General features: G+C 39.6%; 1 protein-coding gene across 1 annotated transcript in view; it reads right to left on the reverse strand.

Annotated features, from left to right (window-relative positions):
- The window catches only part of LOC120861127 (ovochymase-1-like), a 73,938-nt gene that overhangs the window by 34,258 nt on the left and 14,213 nt on the right, over positions 1 to 25,467 (reverse strand). Inside the window, exons 7-11 of the mRNA XM_040236766.1 lie at positions 18,951 to 19,025; positions 17,353 to 17,533; positions 9,054 to 9,126; positions 8,214 to 8,409; positions 1,313 to 1,467 (exon numbers count right to left, since the gene is read on the reverse strand). Coding sequence (XP_040092700.1) covers positions 1,313 to 1,467; positions 8,214 to 8,409; positions 9,054 to 9,126; positions 17,353 to 17,533; positions 18,951 to 19,025 — 680 coding nt within the window. The remainder of the gene's footprint in view (positions 1 to 1,312; positions 1,468 to 8,213; positions 8,410 to 9,053; positions 9,127 to 17,352; positions 17,534 to 18,950; positions 19,026 to 25,467) is intronic.

The following is a 25,467-nucleotide window of genomic DNA, read 5'->3' on the forward strand; positions in this document are numbered from 1 at the left end:
TAAGCCAGAATATGAGAGGTGCCCTCCTGCAGCCCTCCAGCCATCACTTTGGGGAAGCTGCCTCACCCCTCCAAGGGAGTAAGTGTACTACATGTGTTTATCACTGCAGGATTCAGTTCAGCCCCCCACTGTGGTAGCTGGCTTAATTGCACATCCTAGACTGGCTGCCTCCCCTTCCATGTACCACCTCCTCACATTCCTACAGCTGATATCTGTACTTCTAAGCAGACCACTACAATTGAATCCTCCTCTTAGGGTTGCCTTCTGGAGAATGCAAATTAGGACAATATACAACATAAAACAGAATTTGCATAGAACTTGACATCACAAAAGGCTTAACTACAATAAATTTATACTCAAAGTTAAGAGGGGACCTCCTTCCTTTTGTTCTCATGTTTTACATGGAAAGACTTCTACCCAGATTATAGCCCAGTTTTCTCTCTTTAGAGCTGATATCTACTGCTTCATGTTTCCTTCTGGTGGGAGCTGGGGTGTACCATCAAAGAGCTACAGCTATTCAAGACTCATTCTTTCTTCCCTCTCTAGCCTAGCATGAAAGGAAATACCAATCTGGAGGTATGTGTCTGCCTTCCTTCAGGCAGCTTCCCTCAAATCCAGCCTAGGAGCTAGAGGTAGGGCTACTTCCTGTTGGAAATGCTTCTCGGTTGCACACCTAAGTCACATTTTTCAGTTGGCTATGTGGATATTAAAGCTGATATTTTGCAATCCTTTTGCACACATCCTGTCTTTTTCTTACTTAATGCTGAACTCGCCAATAGCATGCTTGCCCAACTTACTTGTAAGTCCACCTGTGTGGCTTCCACTGTGGTATCACTGAAATTAAACTACTGCTTTGTGACTTGTTTTCCATTGCATATGAAAACCATTTTTTCAAAAGTTCTCATTTTCCTCATGATTGTTTTATTTTATTCTGTGGTAGAAAACTGTGTGAGTACACAGGAATTTAGTAATAATTTGAAACAATAAAATTCTTATATCACAAGTGGGACACATTAACTGAGAATCCTTATTTGCTCGTTGCCCCTTTACCAAAGCCCTAAGCAGATCTGAACACATCTCACCAGCAGGTCAGTTGAGTGGTGTTGCCCTCTCCTACCTTCTCACGGGCTCCTCTACGTACCCACTTGCCCTCTGACTGATGCCTGCTTCTGTCTGGCTTTTGAATTGGGGTGTGGTGTGCTGCTGCGGGCACGCTTGTCTATGGCTTTGAGAGTAGATTCTTCTTGTCTATGGAGAATCTCCAGCAGGTAACAACTTCCTGTCTTCCTTGGCAAAATCGGGATCCTCTCACCTGGCCCACATCTTTCCCTCCAGATGCTGCAAAGCCAGCACAGATCATCTTCTCTGAGATTCCTCCCGGATGGGCTGAATAGTAAGTGCGTTCGCAGACCTCTCTTTCTAACACAGGCACTTGAATCTGCTGTAAGCGACTTGCTAGACCACCATCTAAAAAGTAGATTGAGAAAGAGTTTGATTGTGAAGAAATATATTTAAGTTCAAGCTTTCTCTACACCATCATTCGGTTTTGACTAAGTTGATGCAGAATTTTGAATCCAAACACAGTGTCTTGTGCAGAATATCTATTTCCAGATGAGGCATCTTGGGGAAGAAAATCCATTGGCAAGAGAACAAGACCAAAAGCACCTTTTTTACTAGTTTAATTCTGATTTAAATCTTAGTGTTTCAAAGATTGCTACATGTAAGAATTCAGAAAGAGAAATTCAGTAATATATGACTTGGTGTTAGATAATCCATATTATAAATATATATGACTATATATTTATACATGTACAGTTGACCCTTGAACAACACTGGTTTGAGCTGTACAGGTCCACTTATACTTGGATATATTTTCAATAGCAGATATAGCAGTACTACATAGCTTGTGGTTGGATGAACCTATGGATGCGGGATTGCAGATATGGAAGGCTGACTATAAATGATACTTGAATTAACCTCCACATTGTTCAAAGGTCAACTGTAAATATTTTATGTAAATATAACTATGTAACAATAATACATTTATAGGATTTCTTAATATAAACCAAAATCATGTTTCTCTTTTTCCTTTATTATCACTGGGGCCTAATTCCAACTCCAATTTAAGATGACTTTGATGATGAATACTAAAGAATTTCTTCCCTGGCCTGACCCTCAGGCAGGCCTATGTTAACATGTGTTCTGCATGACTTATTCTATCACTTTAGATTTATGACTCATTTAAAAAAGCTAAGTTTGGCATTTGATAGTTCTGTAACTTTCTGGAAACAATTTTTTTTTAAAGGGGGTTCATGTATACATATAGGGCTTCCTTGGTGGCTCAGCAGTAAAAAATCCTCTTGCTGGCAACCCACTCCAGTATTCTTGCCTGGGAAATCTCACGGACAGAGGACTCTGGAGGGCTCCAGTTCATGGGATCACAAAGAGTAGGATACAACTTAGTGATTAAACAACAAATAGGTATACATATAGCTGATTCACTTTCCAGTACAGCAGAAACTAAAAAAACATTGCAAGGCAACTATACTCCAATAAACATTTTTTTAAATTATATTAAAATTATTTAAAAATTAATTTACATTTAGTGGTTTAGATGGTAAAGAATCTGCCTGCAAGGCAGGAGACCTGTTTTCAATCCCTGGGTCTGGAAAATTCCCTGGAGAAGGGAATGGCTACCTACTCCAGTATTACTACCTGGAGAATTTCATGGATAGCATGGACAGAGGAGCCTAGTGGGCCATATGGTCCACGGGGTTGCAAAGAGTTGGACATGACTGCATAACTAACACAAGATGTACAATATTTATGCTTTTTACTCCAAGCTATTAATACTCACAACATTGTGAGGTGGGCTGTCACACTGATTTCACACCTGAAAAAGCCAGAACTCTGAAGATTTGATCTTTCAGCAACTATGGGACAGAACTAAGAACTAGCCCGTGTCTGACTCTTATATCGTACTTTTTTAATGCAATAACCTAATACAAAAATAAACTAATATATTTAAAATCCTCTTTTCAGAGATGACCCCTAAAAGTGCTGTTTATTATCACGTCTCAAATTGGAGAACTTGTTATCTCTCTGAGACTGAAAGACTGAAGTCACCTTTTGTAAAACTTTAACTATCTCTATCACCTGGTGGTCACAGAGTTGATGAAGGCTGAAGGTATTAGAGAACAGGCACATTTACTCAAGGGCATTGAATCCAGCCAGTCCATAAAAAGTTAGTTTCCTCTATGCGAGGTAGATATTGACCCCTGGGGAGAGAGCAGTAAATTAGGCAGAGATCTGCCTCCAAGAGGCTCCCGCTATAAGGGGTGAGATATAGAAAACGAGTCTGTAAAATAATGTCAAGTCCCTTTATGTGCAAGGAAATGATAAAACCAGGCAATGAAGAGAGCGGAGAAGGACAGTCCTGCTGCAAGAAAGCGGTCTGAGAAGATTTGAGTTGAGGATGGAGTGACGAGAAGAGGCTGTGAGAAGACTGAAATAGGAGTGCTCCAAGGCCCAGGAAACAAAGTACAGAGCTTGAGAGAGAAAGAAGACACAGTGCCTGAAGGTCAGCCAACATCGGGACAAAGGAGGCACGGATGCTGGAGAGGTTCAGGAGGCCCCATGCAGATTCTTCAGTGCTGGGCTAGGAGGTCAGATTCATTCTTTTTTTTCCTCAATGAAAAATTATTATTATTATTACCCCAAAGTAAATATTTTGGCAACATTCTTAACATTCAGTTTGGGATGGAAATTGTTTCTAAATGTAACAAAAAGCCATTCAAGGTTTATCAGCTGAGCCACACTGATTTAAATTCCCTTTTGATATTTATTAGCCATGGAATCTTGGCAAATGACTTAACTTTCAGGTCCATAACCCCCTCATTTGCAAAACAGGAGGATAAAATCTCCTCATATGGCAGTTGTAAAGATTTTAGGAAAATGCAGTTTGGCTTCAGGTACCACAGTAAACTGAGAAGATGAAAGCTATACAGGGTCAGAGATTAATTCCCCTCTCCTTCAAGCTCACAGACTTTGCCACTGTTTTGTTTGAAGTATATTTGACTTTCTTTTCATGAATCACAACCTTGTTGTGCTTGGGCAAATGGCAACCCACTCCACTACTGTTGCCTAGAGAACCCCACGGACAGTATGAAAAGGCAAAAAGATATGACACTGGAAGATAACCCCCCAGGTTGGAAGGTGTCCAATATGCTACCGGGGAAGAGCCAAGAACAATTACTATTAGCTGCAGAAAGAACAAAGTGTCTGGGCTAAAGCGGAAACAACTCTCAGTTGTGGATGTGTCTGGTGGTGAAAGTAAAGTCCGATGCTGTAAAGAATATTGCACAGGAATCTGAAACATTAGGTTTACGAATCAAGGTATGCTGAATGTGGTCTAGCAGGAGATGGCAAGATTGAACATTAATATCCTAGGAATCAGTGAAGTAAAATGGAAGGGAATGGGAAAATTTAATTCAGATGACCATTATATCTACTAGTGTGGACAAGAATCCCTTAGAATAAATGAAGTAGCCTTCACAATCCACAGAAGCATCGCAAATGTAGGGTTTGGGTACAATCCCCAAATGATAGAATGCTCTTTGGTTAATTTCCAAAGCAAACCATTCAACATCACAGTAATCTAAAACTATGCTCAACCACTGATGCTGAAGAAATTGAAGTTGACCTATGAAGTTCTGTGAAGACCTACAAGACCTTCTAGAACTAACACCAAAAAAAAAATGTCCTTTTCATCATAAGGGATTAGAATGCAGAAGTAGGAAGACAAGAGATATCTGGAATAACAGGCAAGTGTGGCCTTGGAGTACAAAATGAAAAAGGACAAAGGCTAACAGAATTTTTTCAAGAGAACATGCTGGTCATAGAAACACCCTTTTCTGACAACCCAAGAGACAACTCTACAAATGGATATCACCAGATGGTCAATACTGAAATCAGATTGATTATATTCTTTGCAGCTGAAGATAGAGAAGCTCTACAGTCAGCAAAAACAAGACTTGGAGCTGATTGTGGCTCAGATTATCAGCTCCTTATTGCAAAATTCAGGCTCCAACTGAAAAAAGTAGGGAAAACCACTAGGCCATTCAGGTATGACCTAAATAAAATCTCTTCTGATTATACTGTGGAGGGGATAAATAGATTCAAGGGATTAGATCTGGTAGGCAGGGTGCATAAAGAATTATGGATGGAGGTTCATAGCATTGTACAGGAGGCAGTGACCAAAACGATCCCCTCAAGAAAGAAATACAAAAAGGCAAAGTGGTTGTCTCAGGAGGCTTTACAAATTTTAAGGAAAGAAGATAAGTGAAGGGCAAGAGAGAAAGGGAAAAATATATACTGAACTGAAAGCAGAGTTCTAGAGAATAGCAATGAGGGATAAAAAGACCTTCTTAAATGAACAATGCAAAGAATTAGAGAAAAACAACAGAATGGGAAAGACTAGAGATTTCTTCAAGAAAACTGGAGATATTGAGGGAACACTTTATGCAAGGATGGGCATAATAAAGGTCAGAAACAGTAAGGACCTAACAGAAGCAGAAGAGATTAAGAAGATGTGCAAGAATACATAGAAGAACTATGCAAAAAAAAGGTCTTAATGACCCAGATAACCATGATGGTGTGGTCACTCATTATATACTCACCACATATGGACATACTGAAGTAGGAAGTCAAGTGGGCCTCAGGAAGCATTTCTACAAAAAACCCAAGCCAAACCAAACCAAAACAAAAAAACTAGTGGAGGTGACAGAATTCCAGCTAAGCTATTTCAAATCCTGAAAGATGATGCTGTTAAAGTGTTATACTCAATATGTCAAATTTGGAAAACTCAGGAGTGGCCACAAGACTGGAAAATGTCAGTTTTTATTCCAGTTCCAAAGAAAGGCAATGCTGAAGAATGTTCAAACTATTGTACAGTTGTGCTCATTTCACATGCTAGCAAGGTTATGCTCAATATCCTTCTAGCCAGGCTTCAGCAGCATGTGAACTGAGAACTTCCAGGTGTACAAGCTGGGTTTCAAAGAGGCAGAGGAACCAGAGCTCAAATTGCCAACATTTGTTGGATCATAAATAAAGCAAGGGAATTCCAGAAAAACATCTACTTCTGCTTCATTGACTATGCTAAAAGGCCTTTGTGCGGATCACAGCAAACTGTGTATATCTTAAAGAGATGGGAATACCAAACCACCTTACCTATCACCTGGGAAACCTGTATGCAGGACGAGAAGCAATAGTTAGAACCACACAAGCAATAGTTAGAACCACATAACAACTGACTGGTTTGAAATTGTGTAAGGAGTATGACAAGACCATATATTGTTACCTTGCTTATTTAACTTCTATGCAGAGTACATCATGGGAGATGCCAGGCTGGCTGAATCACAAGCTGGAATCAAGATTGCTGGGAGAAATATCAACAATCTCTGATATACAGATGACACCATTTTAATGGCAGAAAGTGATAAGGAACTAAAGAGCCTCTTGATGAGAGTGAAAGAGAAGAGTGAAAAAGCTGGCTTAAAAATCAACATTCAAAAAAACTAAGATCATGACATCTGGTCCCATCATTTCATGGTAAATAGATGGGGAAAAACTGGAAACAGTGGCAGATTTTATTTTCTTGGGCTCCAAAATCACTGCAGACAGTGACTGTAGCCATGAAATGAAAAGACACTTATTCCGTGGAAGAAAAGTTATAACAAATCTAGACAGCATAATAAAAAGTGGAGACATGACTTTGCTGACAAAGTTCCATCTAGTCAAAGCTATGGTTTTTCCAGTAGTCATGTACGGATGTGAGAGTTGGACCATAAAGAAGGCTGAACAGTGAAGAACTGATGCTTTCAAACCGTGATGCTGGAGACTTTTGAGAGTCCCTTGGACTGCAAAGAGATTAAACTAGTCAATCCTAAAGGAAATCAACCTTGAATATTCTTCGGAAAGACTGATGCTGAAGCTTAAGCTTTGATACTTTGGCCACCTGATATGAAGAGCTGGCTCATTGGAAAAGACCTTGATGCTGGGAAAGATTGAAGGCAAAAGGAGAAGGAGGATGCAGAAGAGGAGATGGTTAGAGAGTATTACCAACTCAATGGATATGAATTTGAGCAAAGTCCAAGAGACAGTGGAGGACAGAGGAGCCTGGTGTGCTGTATTCCATGTGGGTGCAAAGAGTCAGAAATAACTTAGCAACTGAACAATAGCAACAATATTTAATTTACATAGTTGTGTTAGTTTCTGCTATATAGCAAAGTGATTCAGTTTTACATATATACACACATACACATATATACTTTTTCAGATTTTTTCCATTATAGATTATTATAAGATATTGAATATAGTTCCCTATGCTATACAGTAGGACATTGTTGTTTATCTATTTTATATATAGTAGTATGTACATGTTAATCCCAAACTCCTAACTTATCCCTCTCTTCCCCTTTCCTCCTTGGTAACCATAAGTTTGTCTTCTGCATCTGCAAGCTTACAGAGTTTAAATGACATATAGACATAAGGAAAATATAAGAGAAAATAACTTTATACAGTGCAAAGAAGCAGTACAACAACATAAATTCATTTAGGTCTTTTGGTATTTCATTATGGCTTTAAGAACTATAGAATCTAGCCCAGGCCTCATCAGATTCCAGTCCGCAGGCCAATTCCATGTCAGCCCTTACTACCAGCTCCCAATACCAACTCTGAGTCTGTTTATTACAATCCATGAATTAATTATGGTTTGTACATTTTTAAATGGTTGAAAAGATAATCCAAAAAGAGAATAACATTTTGTGATAAGATTATTGCATAAAATTTCAATTTCATGGAGAAATTCCATTGGAACACAGCCACATCCATTCTGTAACATATTGTCTAAGGCTGCTTTGTGGTACAACAGCAGATTTGAATAGCTATGACAGAGACCATATGGCCTACAAGGGAGAAGATACTTCTATTTGTCCTTTCACAGATCTAGCCTACCTATGATTAAGGCATCCTGATGGAAAAATTATAAAATAGCTCATTCTCTACTCTGATGAACTATTACAGTTAAATAAACCATGGTTCTTATCTTTCAGAAGGAAGAAGGGCTAAAGCAGATACTGTTTGATATTGTTTCCATGACATATTCTCAAAACTGTCAATCAGTAGTGATGTTTATGCAAAAGTAAAAGGTTTACCTTTACTAACACTTCCCCAGCCAGTGACAACACAAATCTCAGAAGAAAACAGAGGCTCCAAGCTGTGTGGAAGACATACTGGCCTCACCACTGAGTTGAATTCTAGGGCAGAGCTCAGTTGTATCAGGGCGATGTCAGAGTCATAGCTCACTGTGTCGAAGTCCTCATGTATCACGATGTGTTTTGCCCTTCTCACCTGCATCATGAGCAAGCAAGAAATTACAAGGCAGAGTCAACAATTCAAACAACTTCCTTGTATACTGGTCCACATTAATCCTAAATCTGCATTTCCACACGTCGCCCAATGAAGGTGACTTTGTACTAAATTTAAAAAGGAAATCTTTGTTAATAATTTGCAGGAATCCATGAAGCACTTTCTGAGGAATAGTGGTCCTGGAAAAATTAGACTCTGTAGACCTGTGTACATGGACCTCAGTTTGCACTTCCTGACTCACTTCCCCTAATTCTCAGATTAAATGTGATCTCAAATTCTATCTTTAAATGTTGGTATAAATGATAAGTGTAAGAAGGCATTAGGAGATTAATAACTAATCTCATGTTTTAGATAAATGTATTCCCTGTAAGTGAAAGTTGCTCAGTCATGTCTGACTCTTTGTGACCTCATGGACTATACAGTCCATGGAATTCTCTAGGCCAGAATACAGGAGTGGGTAGCTTTTCCCATCTTCAGGCCATCTTCTCAATCCAGGGATTGAACCCAGGTCTCCTGAATTACAGGCGGATTCCTTACCAGCTGAGCCACAAGGGAAGCCCAAATGTATTCCCTGGCATGTGACAATTTAGAGAATAGGCAGAATGACCTTTAAAAACATTTCTTACCTGCTCAGTTGATTCCTTCAAGGTTCTGTCATGGTCTCCAGCAACAATGGTCCAGAAGAGTGGATTATTTTTTCTGGAGGAAGAACAACAAAAGTTTGATATGAAAACACATTTTTATAAAACATTGATGAAAGAAATCAAAGAGGACACTAATAGATGGAGAAATATACCATGTTCATGGATCAGAAGAATCAATATAGTGAAAATGAGTATACTACCCAAAGCAATCTACAGATTCAATGCAATCCCTATCAAGCTACCAGCGGTATTTTTCACAGAGCTAGAACAAACAATTTCACAATCTGTATGGAAATACAAAAAAACTCAAATAGCCAAAGCAATCTTGAGAAAGAAGAATGGAACTGGAGGAATCAACCTGCCTGACTTCAGGCTCTACTACAAAGCCACAGTCATCAAGACAGTATGGTACTGGCACAAAGACAGAAATATAGATCAATGGAACAAAATAGAAAGCCCAGAGATAAATCCACACACCTATGGACACCTTTTCTTTGACAAAGGAGGCAAGAATATATAATGGATTAAAGACAATCTCTTTAACAAGTGGTGCTGGGAAAACTGGTCAACCACTTGTAAAAGAATGAAACTAGATCACTTTCTAACACCACACACAAAAATAAACTCAAAATGGATTAAAGATCTAAACATAAGGCCAGAAACTATAAAACTCCTAGAGGAGAACATAGGCAAAACACTCTCTGACATAAATCACAGCAGGATCCTCTATGATCCACCTCCCAGAATACTGGAGATAAAAGCAAAATAAACAAATGGGATCTAATTAAAATTAAAAGCTTCTGCACAACAAAGGAAACTATAAGCAAGGTGAAAAGACAGCCTTCACACTGGGAGAAAATAATAGCAAATGAAGCAACTGGCAAACAACTAATCTCAAAAATATACAAGCAACTTATGCAGCTCAATTCCAGAAAAATAAACAACCCAATCAAAAAATAGGCCAAAGAACTAATAGACATTTCTCCAAAGAAGACATATGGATGGCTAACAAACACATGAAAAGATGCTCAACATCACTCATTATCAGAAAAATGCAAATCAAAACCACAATGAGGTACCATTTCACACCAGTCAGAATGGCAGCAATCCAAAAGTCTACAAGCAATAAATGCTGGAGAGGGTGTGGAGAAAAGAGAACCCTCTTACACTGTTGCTGGGAATGCAAACTAGGACAGCCACTATGGAGAACAGTGTGGAGATTCCTTAAAAAACTGCAAATAGACCTGCCTTGTGACCCAGCAATCCCACTGCTGGGCATACACACTGAGGAAACCAGAACTGAAAGAGATACGTGTACCCCAGTGTTCATTGCACTGTTTATAATAGCCAGGACATGGAAACAACCTAATCCATCAGCAGATGAATGGATAAGAAAGCTGTGGTACATATACACAGTGGAGTATTACTCAGCCATTAAAAAGAATACATTTGAATCAGTTCTAATGAGGTGGATGAAACTGGAGCTGATTATACAGAGTGAAGTAAGCCAGAAAGAAAAACACCAATACAGTATACTAACACATATATATGGAATTTAGAAAGATGGTAATGATAACCCTGTATGCGAGACAGCAAAAGAGACACAGATGTTTCGAATGGACTTTTGGACTCTGTGGGAGAGGGAGAGGTGGGATGATTTGGGAGAATGGCATTGAAACATGTATACTATCATGTAAGAAATGAATCACCAGTCTATGTTTGATACAGGATACAGGATGCTTGGGGCTGGTGCATGGGGATGATCCAGAGAGATGATATGGGGTGGGAGGTGGGAGGGGGGTTCAGGATTGGGAACTCATGTACACCCGTGGCGGATTCATGTCAATGTATGGCAAAACCAATACAGTATTGTTAAGCAAAATAAAGTAAAAATAAAAATTAAAAAAAAAGAAAACACATTTTTCACATTAACACTCTCTTGGCCCTACCAACATCCACTGTTTAGTCCAGCCAGGGGCCACCCACTACCTTGTCTGGAATCTTTGTGTAACCAGGGAACCTGAACCATGCCTTCTGATCTATCTGAGGACAAGTTCCTAATTATCTATCTTTCCCTCTTCTTTTGTCCATAAAATGTTTTTGGAGCATTTATCAAATATCACCAGTTTATTTTTAAGTTGAGAAGGAAAAAAACCTAGAGCTTATTTTAAGTTCATAGTGACATTAGGAATATGTGAAGAAAATTACATTTCTAATGAGGTCTATGTTTTACTGTTAAAAATATTCAAATACTATATTAGAGGAATATATCTTTTAAATTATCTTTTATAAAATAATCAGAGTTTATGAAATGAAGGCTAATTTATCAATTCCTAAATAGGTAAAATTCACATCTGATATCAGAGATTAGGACACTGACTACTTTTAAAGGGGAGGAAGCATAAGGGGGACCCCTAGGTATTGGCACCATTTCCTTTCTTGGTCTGGGTGCTAGTTACATGGTTTTTTGCTTTGTATAAATTCCTCTAACTGTACTAATGTTTTGTACACATTTAATATACTTCAAAAAAAGTTTAAGAATTTGATCCACTAATTTGCCACATCAAGACCTCCAGCTGAAAAAATATCCAAGGAAAGAGTCCCTCAATTGCCACAAATATACTAGCAGTGATTCTTCATTTTTCAAAACTGTTTCTTCAGTAAAAATAAAGTTATGGGAAGTATTTTTTCAATACACTTAGTCAAAGAAGTTTCTTAATACAGGTAGGCATCTTCTCTCTAGTCATAACCATGCTCATTTCAGTTCCTTGCATGATGAGTCTGACTCACTGATGTGTTTCAGTGTACATTTATTAAGGGAGCCGACTCAAGTAAAGTGCCTGGCAAGTATATGGGAGATAGTAATGAGTCCATAATGGTAGCCATTATCATTGTTATTATCTGTCATGCACTCTAATGGAAGGATCAACTTTATTTTCAAAGTCACTCTCTAAATTATTACTCGGTAGTAAAGAAACTTATTTCTTAAAGCTGTTACCAAGGCTGCTGCCCTAGAATCATACTCCTGCCCCTCCCTTGGATGGAAACCAACTGTTCTTATCTATGTTTTGGAAGGAAGCTGCAAACAGAAAAACAAGAACTGGTTAACCCTAGGAAGGGCTTCTCTGGTGGCTCAGTGGTAAATGATCCGCCTGTTGGTAGATGGAACTTGGTTTCCATCCATAGTCCAAGAAGATCTCACATGCTGTGGAGCAACTAAGCCCAAGTCCACAACTACTGAGCCTGTGCTCTAGAGCCTGGGAGCCACAGCCACTGATGTCTGAGAGCCCTATAGCCTGAGCCTGGCAACAAGAGAAGCCTCCGCAATGAGGAATCCACATACTGCAATGAAAAGTAATTCCTGCTTGCCATAACTAGAGAAAAGCCCACACAGCAAAGAAGATCCAGCACAACCAAAAACAAATGGATCAAGAAATAAATGTGTGCAGGTGGGCTAAGTCGCTTCAGTGATATCCAACTCTTGTGACCCCATGGACTGTACCCTGCCAGACTCTTCTGTCCATGGGATTCTCCAGGCAAGAATACTGGAGTGGGTAACTATGTCTTCCTTCAGGGGATCTTCCCAACCCAAGGATGGAACCCACACATCTCATATTTCTTACATCTCCTGCATTGGTAAGTGGGTTCTTTAACACTAGCACCACCTGAGAACCCCAAATACATAAATATTTTAAAAGGCAGCTTCTAAGAAAATAAAGAAGGTGGCTGAAACTGGAAAAAACACCACTGACTTAGGTTTGAGACAGATTCCAATGTACAACTGCAAAGTGAGTTTATTCCCCTAAATTAAGTTTATTTTTTAAACTTTTTATTTTTTATTGGCGTATAGTCGATAAATAGTGTTGCGAGAGTTTCAGGTGGACAGCAAAGTGACTCAGATATACATGCATCCAGTCATTCTTCTCCAAACTCCCCTCCTATCCAGGCTACCACATAACATTGAGAAGAGTTCCCTGTGCTGTACATTAGGACCTAAAATCCCACATGAGCATGAAGAAGAGTGTGGAGTCAACAAAAGGAGAACATGCCAGGTTTTCCCTAAAAATAGAACAACAGTACCCAACAACTTGTTAGAAATACAGATTCTCTGGCTCCACACCAGACTTTAAGTCAGAAACCTTCCAGAAAATTCTGGTATTTGCTAGGGCTAATACTAAGGGTAACCAGTGCTAGAGATGGTAGCATATGGGATGTAGTACAATGTTGCTGTCAGCTGTCCTTATCACCTTTTGTAGCAATGTCAGCCAGCCTGGCACGTGGTGACCTTTAGCAAAAATGATGTCTACCTCAGCTCCCAGATTTTGTACATTTCCCCAACTGGCTCATTCCATGCAGTAAACTTGCCTTCCCAATGGATTTGGGTACTCCCCTTCAATGGAGGCTGGAGCCCTGGATGTCCATAAGATTGATACGGATGAGACAAGGAGAAGCAAGTTCTTGAAGAAATCAGCTGAAGGATGCCCAATGGCAAGGCATGAGTGAACATACTAATGCTTTACACTGGCATCCCAAAGCTTCTAGTAAAGATATACACAGTTTCAACTTCAAAAAAGATATTTCTCTGGTCAAGTAAATTACACAACCATAAAAGTTAAAGAAAAAATGAGCTAACTTTTTCCACATCAATATAAAAGGCACGTTTTGGGTAAAAATTATAAAACACGACATAAAATATTTATGTATAAACATTAATGTAAAATCAGATAATTAAAACATTCTGAATGTTGATTACTTCTAGAGAGGAGGAATGGATTAGAGAAATGGAGAGGGTAGTTTAGATTTTCCTTGATAACTTTATTTGAACTGCCTTTTTAAAAACCAGCAATACTACTACTTTAGCAAAATTTTACAAAGAAAACAAGGGTCACTAAAATTACATACAAATCTTTTTTGTGGTTAACTTAAACGGTTCACAAACATTTATAGCTGACTGTGTTTATTAATCTCAGTTGACTCATCAAGTTGAATATTTCACCTTGTAAAGAATGGTTTGGTGTGGTCTATATCTTGCTGCAAGGAATCATAAGTCTATGACATAAATTCAAGAATAAACTATTTGACAAGGGAGTCTGACAAAGCTTCTTCTGCACCTCTGGCATCAGTACTAATAGCTGGTTTCTCCAATACTTTAATTTTCATTAATTAGTCAGCTGTGATTGAGGCTTTTCCATGGTACATAAAAATGCACTTTGATAAAATTCTTATAAAATGAATTTTCCAAGAGCCAGGGGATGCTAGAATGACCCATGTGGTTGAGCTGGAAATATCTGTGTGATCTCATGTTTACCTTAATATAGGTACAGACAGAAAAATAGGTTTATGTAAGTGAGTTAGTATGCCTACTTACATTTTCTAGCTCTGTTAGCTAAGATGGGCTATAAGCAATAACAACACCCTAGTAGCAACTGGGATGCTCAGCACCCAGATTTTAACTTCTCATGCGGCTTATGGGAGAAATGGCTGCTTCTAAGACTGAGAGGGGATACATAAGATGAATTTGGAGCGTCTTTGTCCCAAAAGGATGGTGGCATATCAAAAAGACAAGAACTCACAGTGGTCAAAACTGGAATACTCACCCTGAAAGAACGCACAGGGATCAAAGCTGGAGCAATTCAAGCAACAAAATAAATATGTAGTATTTACAAAAAATAAATGTCCTCCAGCCCATTCTCATTTAATACACAATTTAATAAGTAAAAGGAAAGTGAAAGTTGCTCAGTAGTGTCTGACTCTTTGTAACCCCATAGACTATCTATTCCACGGAATTCTCCAGGCCAGAATACTGGAGTAGGTAGCCTTTCCCTTCTCCAGGGGATCTTCCCAACCCAGGGATCACACCCAGGTCCCCCAACTGTAGGTGGATTTTTTACCAGCTGAGCCACCAGGGAAGCCCAAGAATACTGGAGTAGGTAGCCTATCCCTTCTCCAGCAGATCTTCCCAACCCAGAAATCGAACTGGGGTCTCCTGCAATGCAGGCGGATTTTTTACCAACTGGGCTACTAGGGAAGCCCCAACAAAAGTAAGAGAAGAGGCAAAACTCCCATATAGAATAACTTTAAGTTATGCACAAAACTCTGCACTCAAGATGATAGAGCTTAATGCCCAACTGCTTGAGTGTGGGCTACCCTTAGCCACTTGCTTGCAAAGAATAGGTAAGAATAGGAGGAAGATGGAACTTAACAGTGGAGACACCTGGCAAATACCAGGTTAACATCATCAGTGAGAAATCATGCTGGTAGCATGTACCCTTCAAATGACGTGATGAAATGGACATGTCATGGACATGTTACCTCTGTGGATTTCCTGTGGAGTCCCAGAAAAACCATGAGAAAAATATCTGATGAACTCAAACTGAGGTACCTTCTACAAAATACCAGATGAGTAACTCTTAAATATCGTCAAGACCATTAAAAACAAGGTCTGTGAGACTCAGAGCCAAGAGGAGCCTAAGGAAACAGGACAACTAAATGTAACTTGGTGTTCCAAATGGCAGAGGGAACGACTACACAGACTTTGAGATAGGAACAAGCACAGCATGTTTGAGAAGAGTGGTGGGCTCACTGGGGACAAACAAGAAAGGGTCAAGATGGACTCATGGACAGGGCGTGGTTCTGGACTTCGACTGTACATTGGAATCATTTGGGGAGTATATATTTATTTAGAAGTATAGTTGATTTACAGTGTTGTGTTAATTTCTGATGTACAGCAAGGTGATTCAGTTATACATATACATGTATTTTAAAAAATATTCCTTTCCACTATGATTTATCATAGGATACTGATATATATATATATATATATATATAACAGAGAATACAATTCTCTGTGCTATACAGTAGGATCTTGTTAGTCCTGAGGTGTATATAAATATACAGTGTCCAGAACCTGCTTACAAGTGATTAATTAGTCTGGGTTGAAAATGAATTAATTATAGTTCTACACATCCACATGATAATCCATATGATATGCTATAAAGATAAAAGCAAATCACAGAGGAATATAAACTGTAATTGTTTTACATTAATACAGGGAAAACAAGACAACATACTGGTTTTAGGAATTCATAGATGTTAAAATCACTCCTCAAAAAGCAAAGAAAGTGCAAATGCAAAATTTAGCATAATGTTTACTTCTCTGGGAGGGGCACAGAGAGGGCTTGATAGTGTAAAGATCCTTGTCACACTAAATAGTAGGATGATTCTTTAGACTACATGTTTATGTTTTGTATATTTTTTCACGTCATGGCATAGTTTACAATTTAAAAACGTTTAAAGTTCAGTGATCAAGGTGGTGAATTATCCTACTGTGTTCTCCACTGTCGTGATCCCACTTTAAGAGGAATGACACTAAACCAATCCAGGGTATAGAGCACTGCATGATGAGGGCTGTGGAGTTACCAATACTAGAACAGTAAGCATTCAGCTTAAGGATTAAGTTAAGGGCAATGTGAAAGGGATCTTCAAGTCTAGGAAGGAATGATTACATGCAAGTAGAAAGAGATTTGAGTTCTTGTTTTCTGGAACTGCAGTAAACTTAGATTAATAAATTATTGCTATAGAGAAGCAGACTTGGGCTCAACATAACAATCAAAGATGCCTTAAAGGGGATGAACAATTTCAAGATTTGATTTGCTTTTCTTCACTGACCTTGTTTAAAAAGAGGCTAGATGGACATGGGTCAGAAACACTGAAAGGAAGATTCATGCTTTTGAATCAGTCTGCATGGTTTTAGGAGTTACACAATTATATTTATGTCCTAGGTATGGTACAAAAAAGGCTTCCCTGGTAACTCAGTGGTAAAGAAGCCACCTGCCAATGCAGGCTCAAGGCCTGGGTCTGGAAGACACCCTGGAGAAGGAAATGGAAACCCACTCTAGTAATTTTGTCTGGGAAATCCCTTGGATAGAGGAACCTGGCATGCTTCCTATAGTCCATGAGGTCTCAAAAGAGTCAGACACGACTTAGTGCTAAAACAACAAACAACATGATTATTCTTGTTGTTCAGTTACCAAGTCAGGCTCCTCAGTCCTTCACTATCTCCCAGAGTTTGCTCATATTCATGTCTATTGAGTTGGTGATGCTACCTAACCATCTCATTCCCTGCTGCCCCCTTCTCCATTTGCCTTCAGTCTTTCCCAGCATCAAGGTCTTTTCTAGTGAGTTGGCTCTTCATATCAGATGGCCAAGGAATTGGAGTTTCAGCTTTAGCAAACAACATGGTACATAAATACATTAATAAAATATCATCAGCCTCACTCACGATTGCACACAATGCGCTGCAGTCAGAATCCAAATCGAGTTGATGATGGCACCTCCACACTGGTGATTGCCGAGAAACCTCAAACCCACCTGCCACGGCCAACAGTGGGGACAGGCCTCTACTCTTCCTGCAATTCTTCTAGAAAGCCACTGGGGACTAAACGGAGGGATGCCACAGACACCTACAGCGAAGGAGATCAAACCAGTGAGCCACTCAGCTGACATAATTAAGAACACACCCCTCCCCAGTATGGCTTGCCATAGTCAACAGTGGAAATTGGAGAAGGAAATGGCAGCCCACTCCAGTACTCTTGCCTACAAAATTCCATGGATGGAGGATCCTGGTGGGCTACAGTCCATGGGGTCACAAAGAGTCGGACATGACTGAGTAACTTCACAACAACTTCACAACTAGTCAACAGTAGCAATTCCCAAACACCAGATGAGTTTCAAGAAGATGCAGATTCCTAAGACCTATCTCTGAAGAATCTGATTTGAAAAGCTTGCCTAGGTGACTCTGCTAACCAGTCAGGTTTTATAGGTACTGGCCTACAGAATTATGGGCTTCCTTAGTGGCTCAGTGGTAAAGAATCCACCTGCCAATGCAGGAAGATCCCGCAGAGAAGGAAATGGAAACCCATTCCAGTATTCCATGGAAAACCCATGAAGAGAGGAGCCTGGTGGGCTACAGTCCATGGGGTTGCAAAGAGTCAGATATGACTTAGTAACAGAACAACAATAACTACAGAATTGTATTTATTCATTCATTTAACAAATACTTAATTAGTACTTGGTGTTATCAGGCACTGCTCCAGACATTGGTGATGTATCAGTGAATAGAACAGACAAAAATCCTGGCCCTCATGGAACTTACATTCTAGTAGGAAAATTCTGTTTGTTAGCAAAGGGTATGCAGTTCTTTATTATATGTTCTTATTTTATGTCTCTTTCGCATTGTTTGAAACCATTTACCAATCCCCAGACATGCCAAATTTGCTTAGACATCCAAATGCCGTTCTCTTGTCTAGAATACTGCTGTGACTCAGATCAAATACTGTCTTCCCCATGAAGCCTTCTCTGACTCCCCTTCAAGAAGCAGACATCTTTCCTTCTTTACAGCTCCCTGTGCAACTTTCTATTACAAATCAACTATAATATATATAATACATGCATACAGAGCAATGAAAGATCATAATATTTAACATAACACTTAGGTTATAATGAAATTAAAAATTAAAAGTGTGTTAAAAAACAAAACCAAAAAACTTTGCTTTCTCCCTTTGCCCCTAAATGCAAAATCATATTACAGAATCTGGAAAGATATTTTAAATATGAAATTTGCATATGAATAGATGGAGAAAAAAGATTGCTCTCTGTACCTCTTTCTTCCTATCTTAAAGCTTAATTCTTCTTCCCTCTATTTATGGAGTCCATGCAAAAACTCAAACAGAATTCTAAAAATTTCATGAGCCTAAATATAAAACCCATTCTTCCTCACTGCAAAGTATTATCAATGTAAGATGAGACTTTTGAAAATAGATATCTAGTTAAAGAAGAAAGAAGATTAAATAGATCATAATCACATGGCTATTAACTCACCATATGGAATAACTTTTGCAGAAGACATAGGATTGGTTTTGGGAAATGATGTTGATCCAATTTTGTTTAAAGAGTCTGTAGAGAAAAAAAAAATTGAAAGTATTTACAATAGCCTAGACTAGCTGAGTCACTTGCTTATGCTGGTCAATCATAAAATCACTCTTAAGTTGATCTTTCAAATGCTAAATGCCAGATGCCAGACATGTGATTTGGTTGTATACATTTTAATATTCCTGTTGTCTTCTAAGCATTACCTCCTTCTTTGGCCTCATGACATTACTCTTTTTTAAAAACTATATATATCTATGGTCATCTCTTCCCAATCTCAGTCTTTTTTTCAGGGTCTGTTCTTTAGTCTGAAAAATATTCCATGAAAGTACTGTACATAGCTTTATTTGTATTCATTTACATATATATGACTTCCAAATGTCTCTCTTCAATCTAAATCTCCTTCCTGAATTCTAGATCTAGACTAGATCTAGAACTACAAATTCTAGGACTGCTGGATATGTCCATCTTGATCTCTCACAATCTCATAAAAGTTCGGGTACCTCAAACAGAATCCATTGATTTTAATAGTCAAGATGGTCTTGCAATGCTTCCCTGTATCATTTAATGCCTCTACTATCCATCCAGCCACTCAAGCTAGAATCCTGAAAATCATGCTGGAAATTTTCTTCATATACCTCCTCCCATAAAACATAACTAATCAAGCAATGTCAGAATAAATTCTTACAATGACTTGCTCACACTCTCCTTGCAAGTGAGTTTACCCCTAACCTCGATTGCCATTTCTATGTTACCACTAAGGTTTGAACTTTGGCTCTACCTCTTGCCAGCTATGCATCTTTGGGAAAGTTACTGAACTCCTCTAAGCCTCTATTCCCTCATCTGTGAAAAGCAGAACAGTATACAAACCTTTTCAGTTGGTACTGAGGAATAAAGTAATACTGTATGTGAAGTGATTAGTTCATACCTAGTACAGGGTAGCCAGGCTTCAGCAATACGTGAACCGTGAACTCCCTGATGTTCAAGCTGGTTTTAGAAAAGGCAGAGGAACCAGAGATCAAATTGCCAACATCCGCTGGATCATGGAAAAAGCAAAACAGTTCCAGAAAAACACCTATTTCTGCTTTATTGACTATGCCAAAGCCTTTGACTGTGTGGATCACAATAAACTATGGAAAATTCTGAAAGAGATGGGAATGCCAGACCACCTGACCTGCCTCTTGAGAAATCTGTATGCAGGTCAGGAAGCAACAGTTAGAACTGGACATGGAACAACAGACTGGGTCCAAATAGGAAAAGGAGTATGTCAAGACTGTATATTGTCACCCTGCTTATTTAACTTATAGGCAGAGTACATCATGAGAAACGCTGGACTGGAAGAAGCACAAGCTGGAATCAAGATTGCCGGGAGAAATATCAATCACCTCAGATATGCAGATGACACCACCCTTATGGCAGAAAGTGAAGAGGAACTACAAAGCCTCTTGATGAAAGTGAAAGAGGAGAGTGAAAAAGTTGGCTTAAAGCTCAACATTCAGAAAACGAAGATCATGGCACCCGGTCCCATCACTTCATGGGAAATAGATGGGGAAACAGTGGAAATAGTGTCAGACTTTATTTTTGGGGGGCTCCAAAATCACTGCAGATGGTGATTGCAGCCATGAAATTAAAAGACGCTTACTCCTTGGAAGAAAAGTTATGACCAACCTAGATAGTATATTCAAAAGCAGAGACATTACTTTGCCGACTAAGGTCCGTCTAGTCAAGGCTATGGTTTTTCCAGTGGTCATGTATGGATGTGAGAGTTGGACTGTGAAGAAGGCTGAGCGCCGAAGAATTGATGCTTTTGAACTGTGGTGTTGGAGAAGACTCTTGAGAGTCCCTTGGACTGCAAGGAGATCCAACCAGTACATTCTGAAGGAGATCAACCCTGGGATTTCTTTGGAAGGAATGATGCTAAAGCTGAAGCTCCAGTACTTTCGCCACCTCATAAGAAGAGTTGACTCATTGGAGAAGACTCTGATGCTGGGAGGGATTGGGGGCAGGAGCAGAAGGGGACAACAGAGGATGAGATGGCTGGATGGCATCACTGACTTGATGGATGTGAGTTTGAGTGAACTCTGGGAGATGGTGATGGACAGGGAGGCCTAGCATGCTGCAATTCATGGGGTCGCAAAGAGTCGGACACGACTGAGCGACTGAACTAGACATCCTATGTGACTGGTGATGGAAGTAAACTCCAATGCTGTAAAGAACAATATTACATAGGAACCTGGAATGTTAGGTCCATTCATCAAGGTAAATTGGAAGTGGTCAAACAGGAGATGGCAAGAGTGAACATAGACATTTGGGGAATCTGTGAACTAAAATGGACTGGAATGGGTGAATTTAACTCAGATGACCATTATATCTACTACTGTGGTCAAGAATCCCTTAGAAGAAATGGAGTAGCCCTCATAGTCAACAAGAGAGTCCAAAATGCAGTTCTTGGGTGTAATCTCAAAAACGACAGAATAATCTCTGTTCGTTCCCAAGGAAAACCATTCAAATCATAGTAATCCAACTCTATGCCCCAACCAGTAATAAAAAGGTGACATTGAATGGTTCTGTGAAAACCTACAAGACTTTCTAGAACTAACACCCAAAAAAGATGTCCTTTTCATCATAGAGGACTGGGATGCAAAAGTAGGAAGTCAAGAGATATCTGGAGTAACAGCAAGTTTGGCCTTGGAGTACAAAATGAAGCAGGATGAAGGCTATCAGAGTTTTGCCAAGAGAACACACTGGTTATAGCAAACACCCTCTTCCAACAACACAAGAGGTGACTCTACACATGGACATCACCAGATGGTCAATACTGAAATCAGATTGATTATATTCTTTCCAGCTGAAGATGGAGGCGCTCTATACAGTCAGCAAAAATAAGACCGGGAGCTGACTGTGGCTCATGAACTCATTATTGAAAAATTCAGATTAAATTGAAGAAAGTAGGGAAAACCACAAGACCATTCATGTATGACCTAAATGAAATCCCTTATGATTATACAGTGGAAGTGACAAATAGAGTCAAGGGATTAGATCTGATAGACAGAGTGCCTGAAGACCCAGAGGTTCATGACATTCTATAGGAGGCAGTGATCAAGACTATTTCCAAGAAAAAGAAATGCAAAAAGACAAAATGGTTGTCTGAGAAGGCCTCACAAATAGCTAAGGAAAAAAGAGAAGCTAAAGGCAAAGGGGAAAAGGAAATATACACCCGTTTGAATGCAGAGTTCCAAAGAACAGTGAGGAAAGATAAGAAAGTCTTCCTCAGCAATCAATGAAAAGAAATATAGGGAAAACAATAGAGTGGGAAAGACTAGAGATCTCTTCAAAAAAATGAGAGATACCAAGGGAACATTTCATGCAAAGATGGGCACAATAAATGACAGAAATGGTATGGACCTAACAGAAGCAGAAGATATTAAAAAGAGGGGGCAAGAAAACACAGCAGAGCTATAAAAAATATATCTTCATGACCCAGATAACCATGATGGTGTGATCACTCACCTAAAGCCAGACATTCTGGGATGTGAAGTCAAGTGGACCTAAGGAAGCATCACCACAAACAAAGCTAATGCAGGTGGTGGAATTCCAGCTGAACTATTTCAAATTCTAAAAGATGATGCTGTGAAAGTGCTGCACTCAATATGTCAGCAATAATGGAAAACCCAGGAGTGGCCACAGAACTGGAAAAGGTCAGTATTCATTCCAATCCAACAGAAAGGCAATGCCAAAGAATGCTCAAACTACCACACAATTGCACTCATCTCACACATTAGCAAAGTAATGCTCAAACTTCTCCAAGCTAGGCTTCAACAGTATGTGAACGGTGAAATTTCAGATGTTCAAGGTGGATTTAGAAAAGGCAGAGGAATGAGAGATCAAATTGCTAACATCTGTTGGATCATCAAAAAAGCAAGAGAGTTCCAGAAAAATATCTACTTCTGCTTTATTGACTATGCCAAACCCTTTCACTGTGTAGATCACAACAAACTGTGGAAAAGTCTTAAAGAGATGGGAATACCAGACCACCTAACCTGCCTCCCAATAAATCTGTATGCAGGTCAAGAAGCAACAGTTAGAACTGGACATGGAACAACAAACTGGTTCTAAATTGGGAAAGGAGCACATCAAGGCTGTATATTGTCACCCTGCTTATTTAACTTATATGCAGAATACATCATGCAAAATTCTGGACTGGATGAAGCACAAGCTGGAATCAAGATTGCTGGGAGAAATATCAATAACCTCAGATATGCAGATGACACCACCCTTATGGCAGAAAGTGAAGAGGAACTAAAAAGCCTCAATGAAAGTGAAAGAAGAGAGTGAATAACTTGGCTTAAAACTCAGCATTCAGACAACAAAGATGATGGCATAACGTCCCACCACTTCATTTTTAAATTGAAGCAATTTTATTTTGGGGGGCTTCAAAATCACTGCAGACAGTGACTGTAGCAATGAAATTAAAAGACACTTGCTCCTTGGAAGAAGAGCTATGACCTACTTAGACAGCATATTAAAAAACAGAGGTCCATCTAGTCAAAGCTATGGTGTTTCCAGTAGTCCTGTATGGATGTGAGATTTGGACTATAAAGAAAGCTGAATGCTCAAGAATTGATGCTTTTGAACTGTCGTGTTGGAGAAGACTCTTGAGAGTCTCTTGAACTGCAAGGAGATCCAACCAGTCCATCCTAAAGGAAATCAGCCTGAATATTCATTGGAAGGACTGATACTGAAGCTGAAACTCCAAATACTTTGGCTACCTGATGTGAAGACTGACTCCTTTGAAAAGACCCTGATGCTGGGAAAGACTGAAGGAGAGAGGAGAAGGGGACAACAGAGGATGAGATGGTTGGATAGCATCACTGACTCAATGGACATGAATTTGAGTAAGCTCCAGGATTTGGTGATGGACAGGGAAGCCTGGCATGCTGCAGTCCATGGGGTGGCAAAGGGTTAGACACAACTGAGTGACTGAACTGAATTTACTGAGAAGAACAGGCAACTAGGGAATGAGAAGATTAGAAAGATGATATCAAGTAAGTGCTGTTTAACCAAGTTACTTGTCACATTCTGATATTCATTTGACTATGGAATTGATGGTTATTGCCTGATTTCATTGCCATTTTAAAATGTTGGTATCATTAACATTTGTTCAGGGCTTGCTAACCTTTTAACTTTCTCTTCTAGGTGATGAAAACTGAATAGAATTGCTACCAGGAGACAAGTTCTCCCTGTGGTCATGGCAATGAACAGAACACATTTACTCTGAAGACCAAATGAAGTGAACTGAGAGGTGGGCTCTTGCATTCAGCTGGACCAGAGCAGAGTTGCTTCTCAAATTATCAGTTAGGTGGCTGATCTTGCGCTAGAATGGGAGAGGGAGGAAGGGATGGAAGGAGGGAGGGATGGAAGGATGGAGGAAAGGATGGATGGAAGGAGGGAAGGATGAAGTTGGGAAAGGATGGAGGGAGGGAAGAATGGAGGGAGGGAAGGATAGAGTAGGGGACGGATGGAGTGTGGGAAGGATGAAGGGGGGGAGGATGGAGGGTGGGAAGGATGGAAGGAGGGGAGGATGGAGTGGAGGAAGGATGGAGGGAGGGAGGGAACACTGCAGCTCAGGGTCCTGGCCTTTAACAAATTTGGTTCTTCTGCTAAACTACTCCCTGGTAGCTCAGATGATAAAGCATCTGCCTACAATGAGGGAGACCTGGGTTCGACCCCTGGGTTGGGAAGATCCCCTTGAGAAGGAAATGACAACCCACTCTAGTACTCTTGCCTGGAAAATCCCATGGAATGAGGGGCCTGGTAGGCTACAGTCCATGGGGTCCCAAAGAGTTGGACATGACTGAGCAACTTCACTTTCACTAAACTACTTATTCTTGTAAGTCGTGTTTCCTTATGCCTCTTTATTCTTCAGAAGCTAACCACTGTGCCATTTTCTTAAGCAGATGTTGCCCCCTTTTATGACAAACCTTCTGGGTCCCTTAGAACTGAGATCCTTAAACCCCTCCTCAGTGAGAACGCAGCTCTTTGAGCTTATGGGTCCCTCAGAATTGAGCTCCTTAGAACCCTCAGTGAGAACGCAGCCCTTTGAGCTTACGTAAAATTCACCTTTAAAAAAATTTACTTAATTGGAGGATAATTGCTTTACAATATTGTGATGGTTTTTGCATATATCAGCATGAATCAGTCATAGGCACACATGTGTCCCCTTCCTACTGAACCCCCCTCCCAGCTCCCTTCTACCCCATCCCTCCAGGTTAAGCCTGTTATACAGTGAAGTAGGTCAGAAAAAGAAAGACAAATTTTGCATATTAATACATGTATATGGAATCTAGAAAGATGGTACCTATGATCCTATGTGCAAGACAGTAAAGGAGATAGATCTTTGGACTCTGTGGGAGGAGAGGATGGGATGATTTGAGAGAACAGCACTGAAACATGTACATTACCATAAGTA

This window comes from Oryx dammah, unplaced genomic scaffold (genome assembly GCF_014754425.2).
Source record: "Oryx dammah isolate SB20612 unplaced genomic scaffold, SCBI_Odam_1.1 HiC_scaffold_11229, whole genome shotgun sequence".
Lineage (NCBI taxonomy): Eukaryota > Metazoa > Chordata > Mammalia > Artiodactyla > Bovidae > Oryx > Oryx dammah.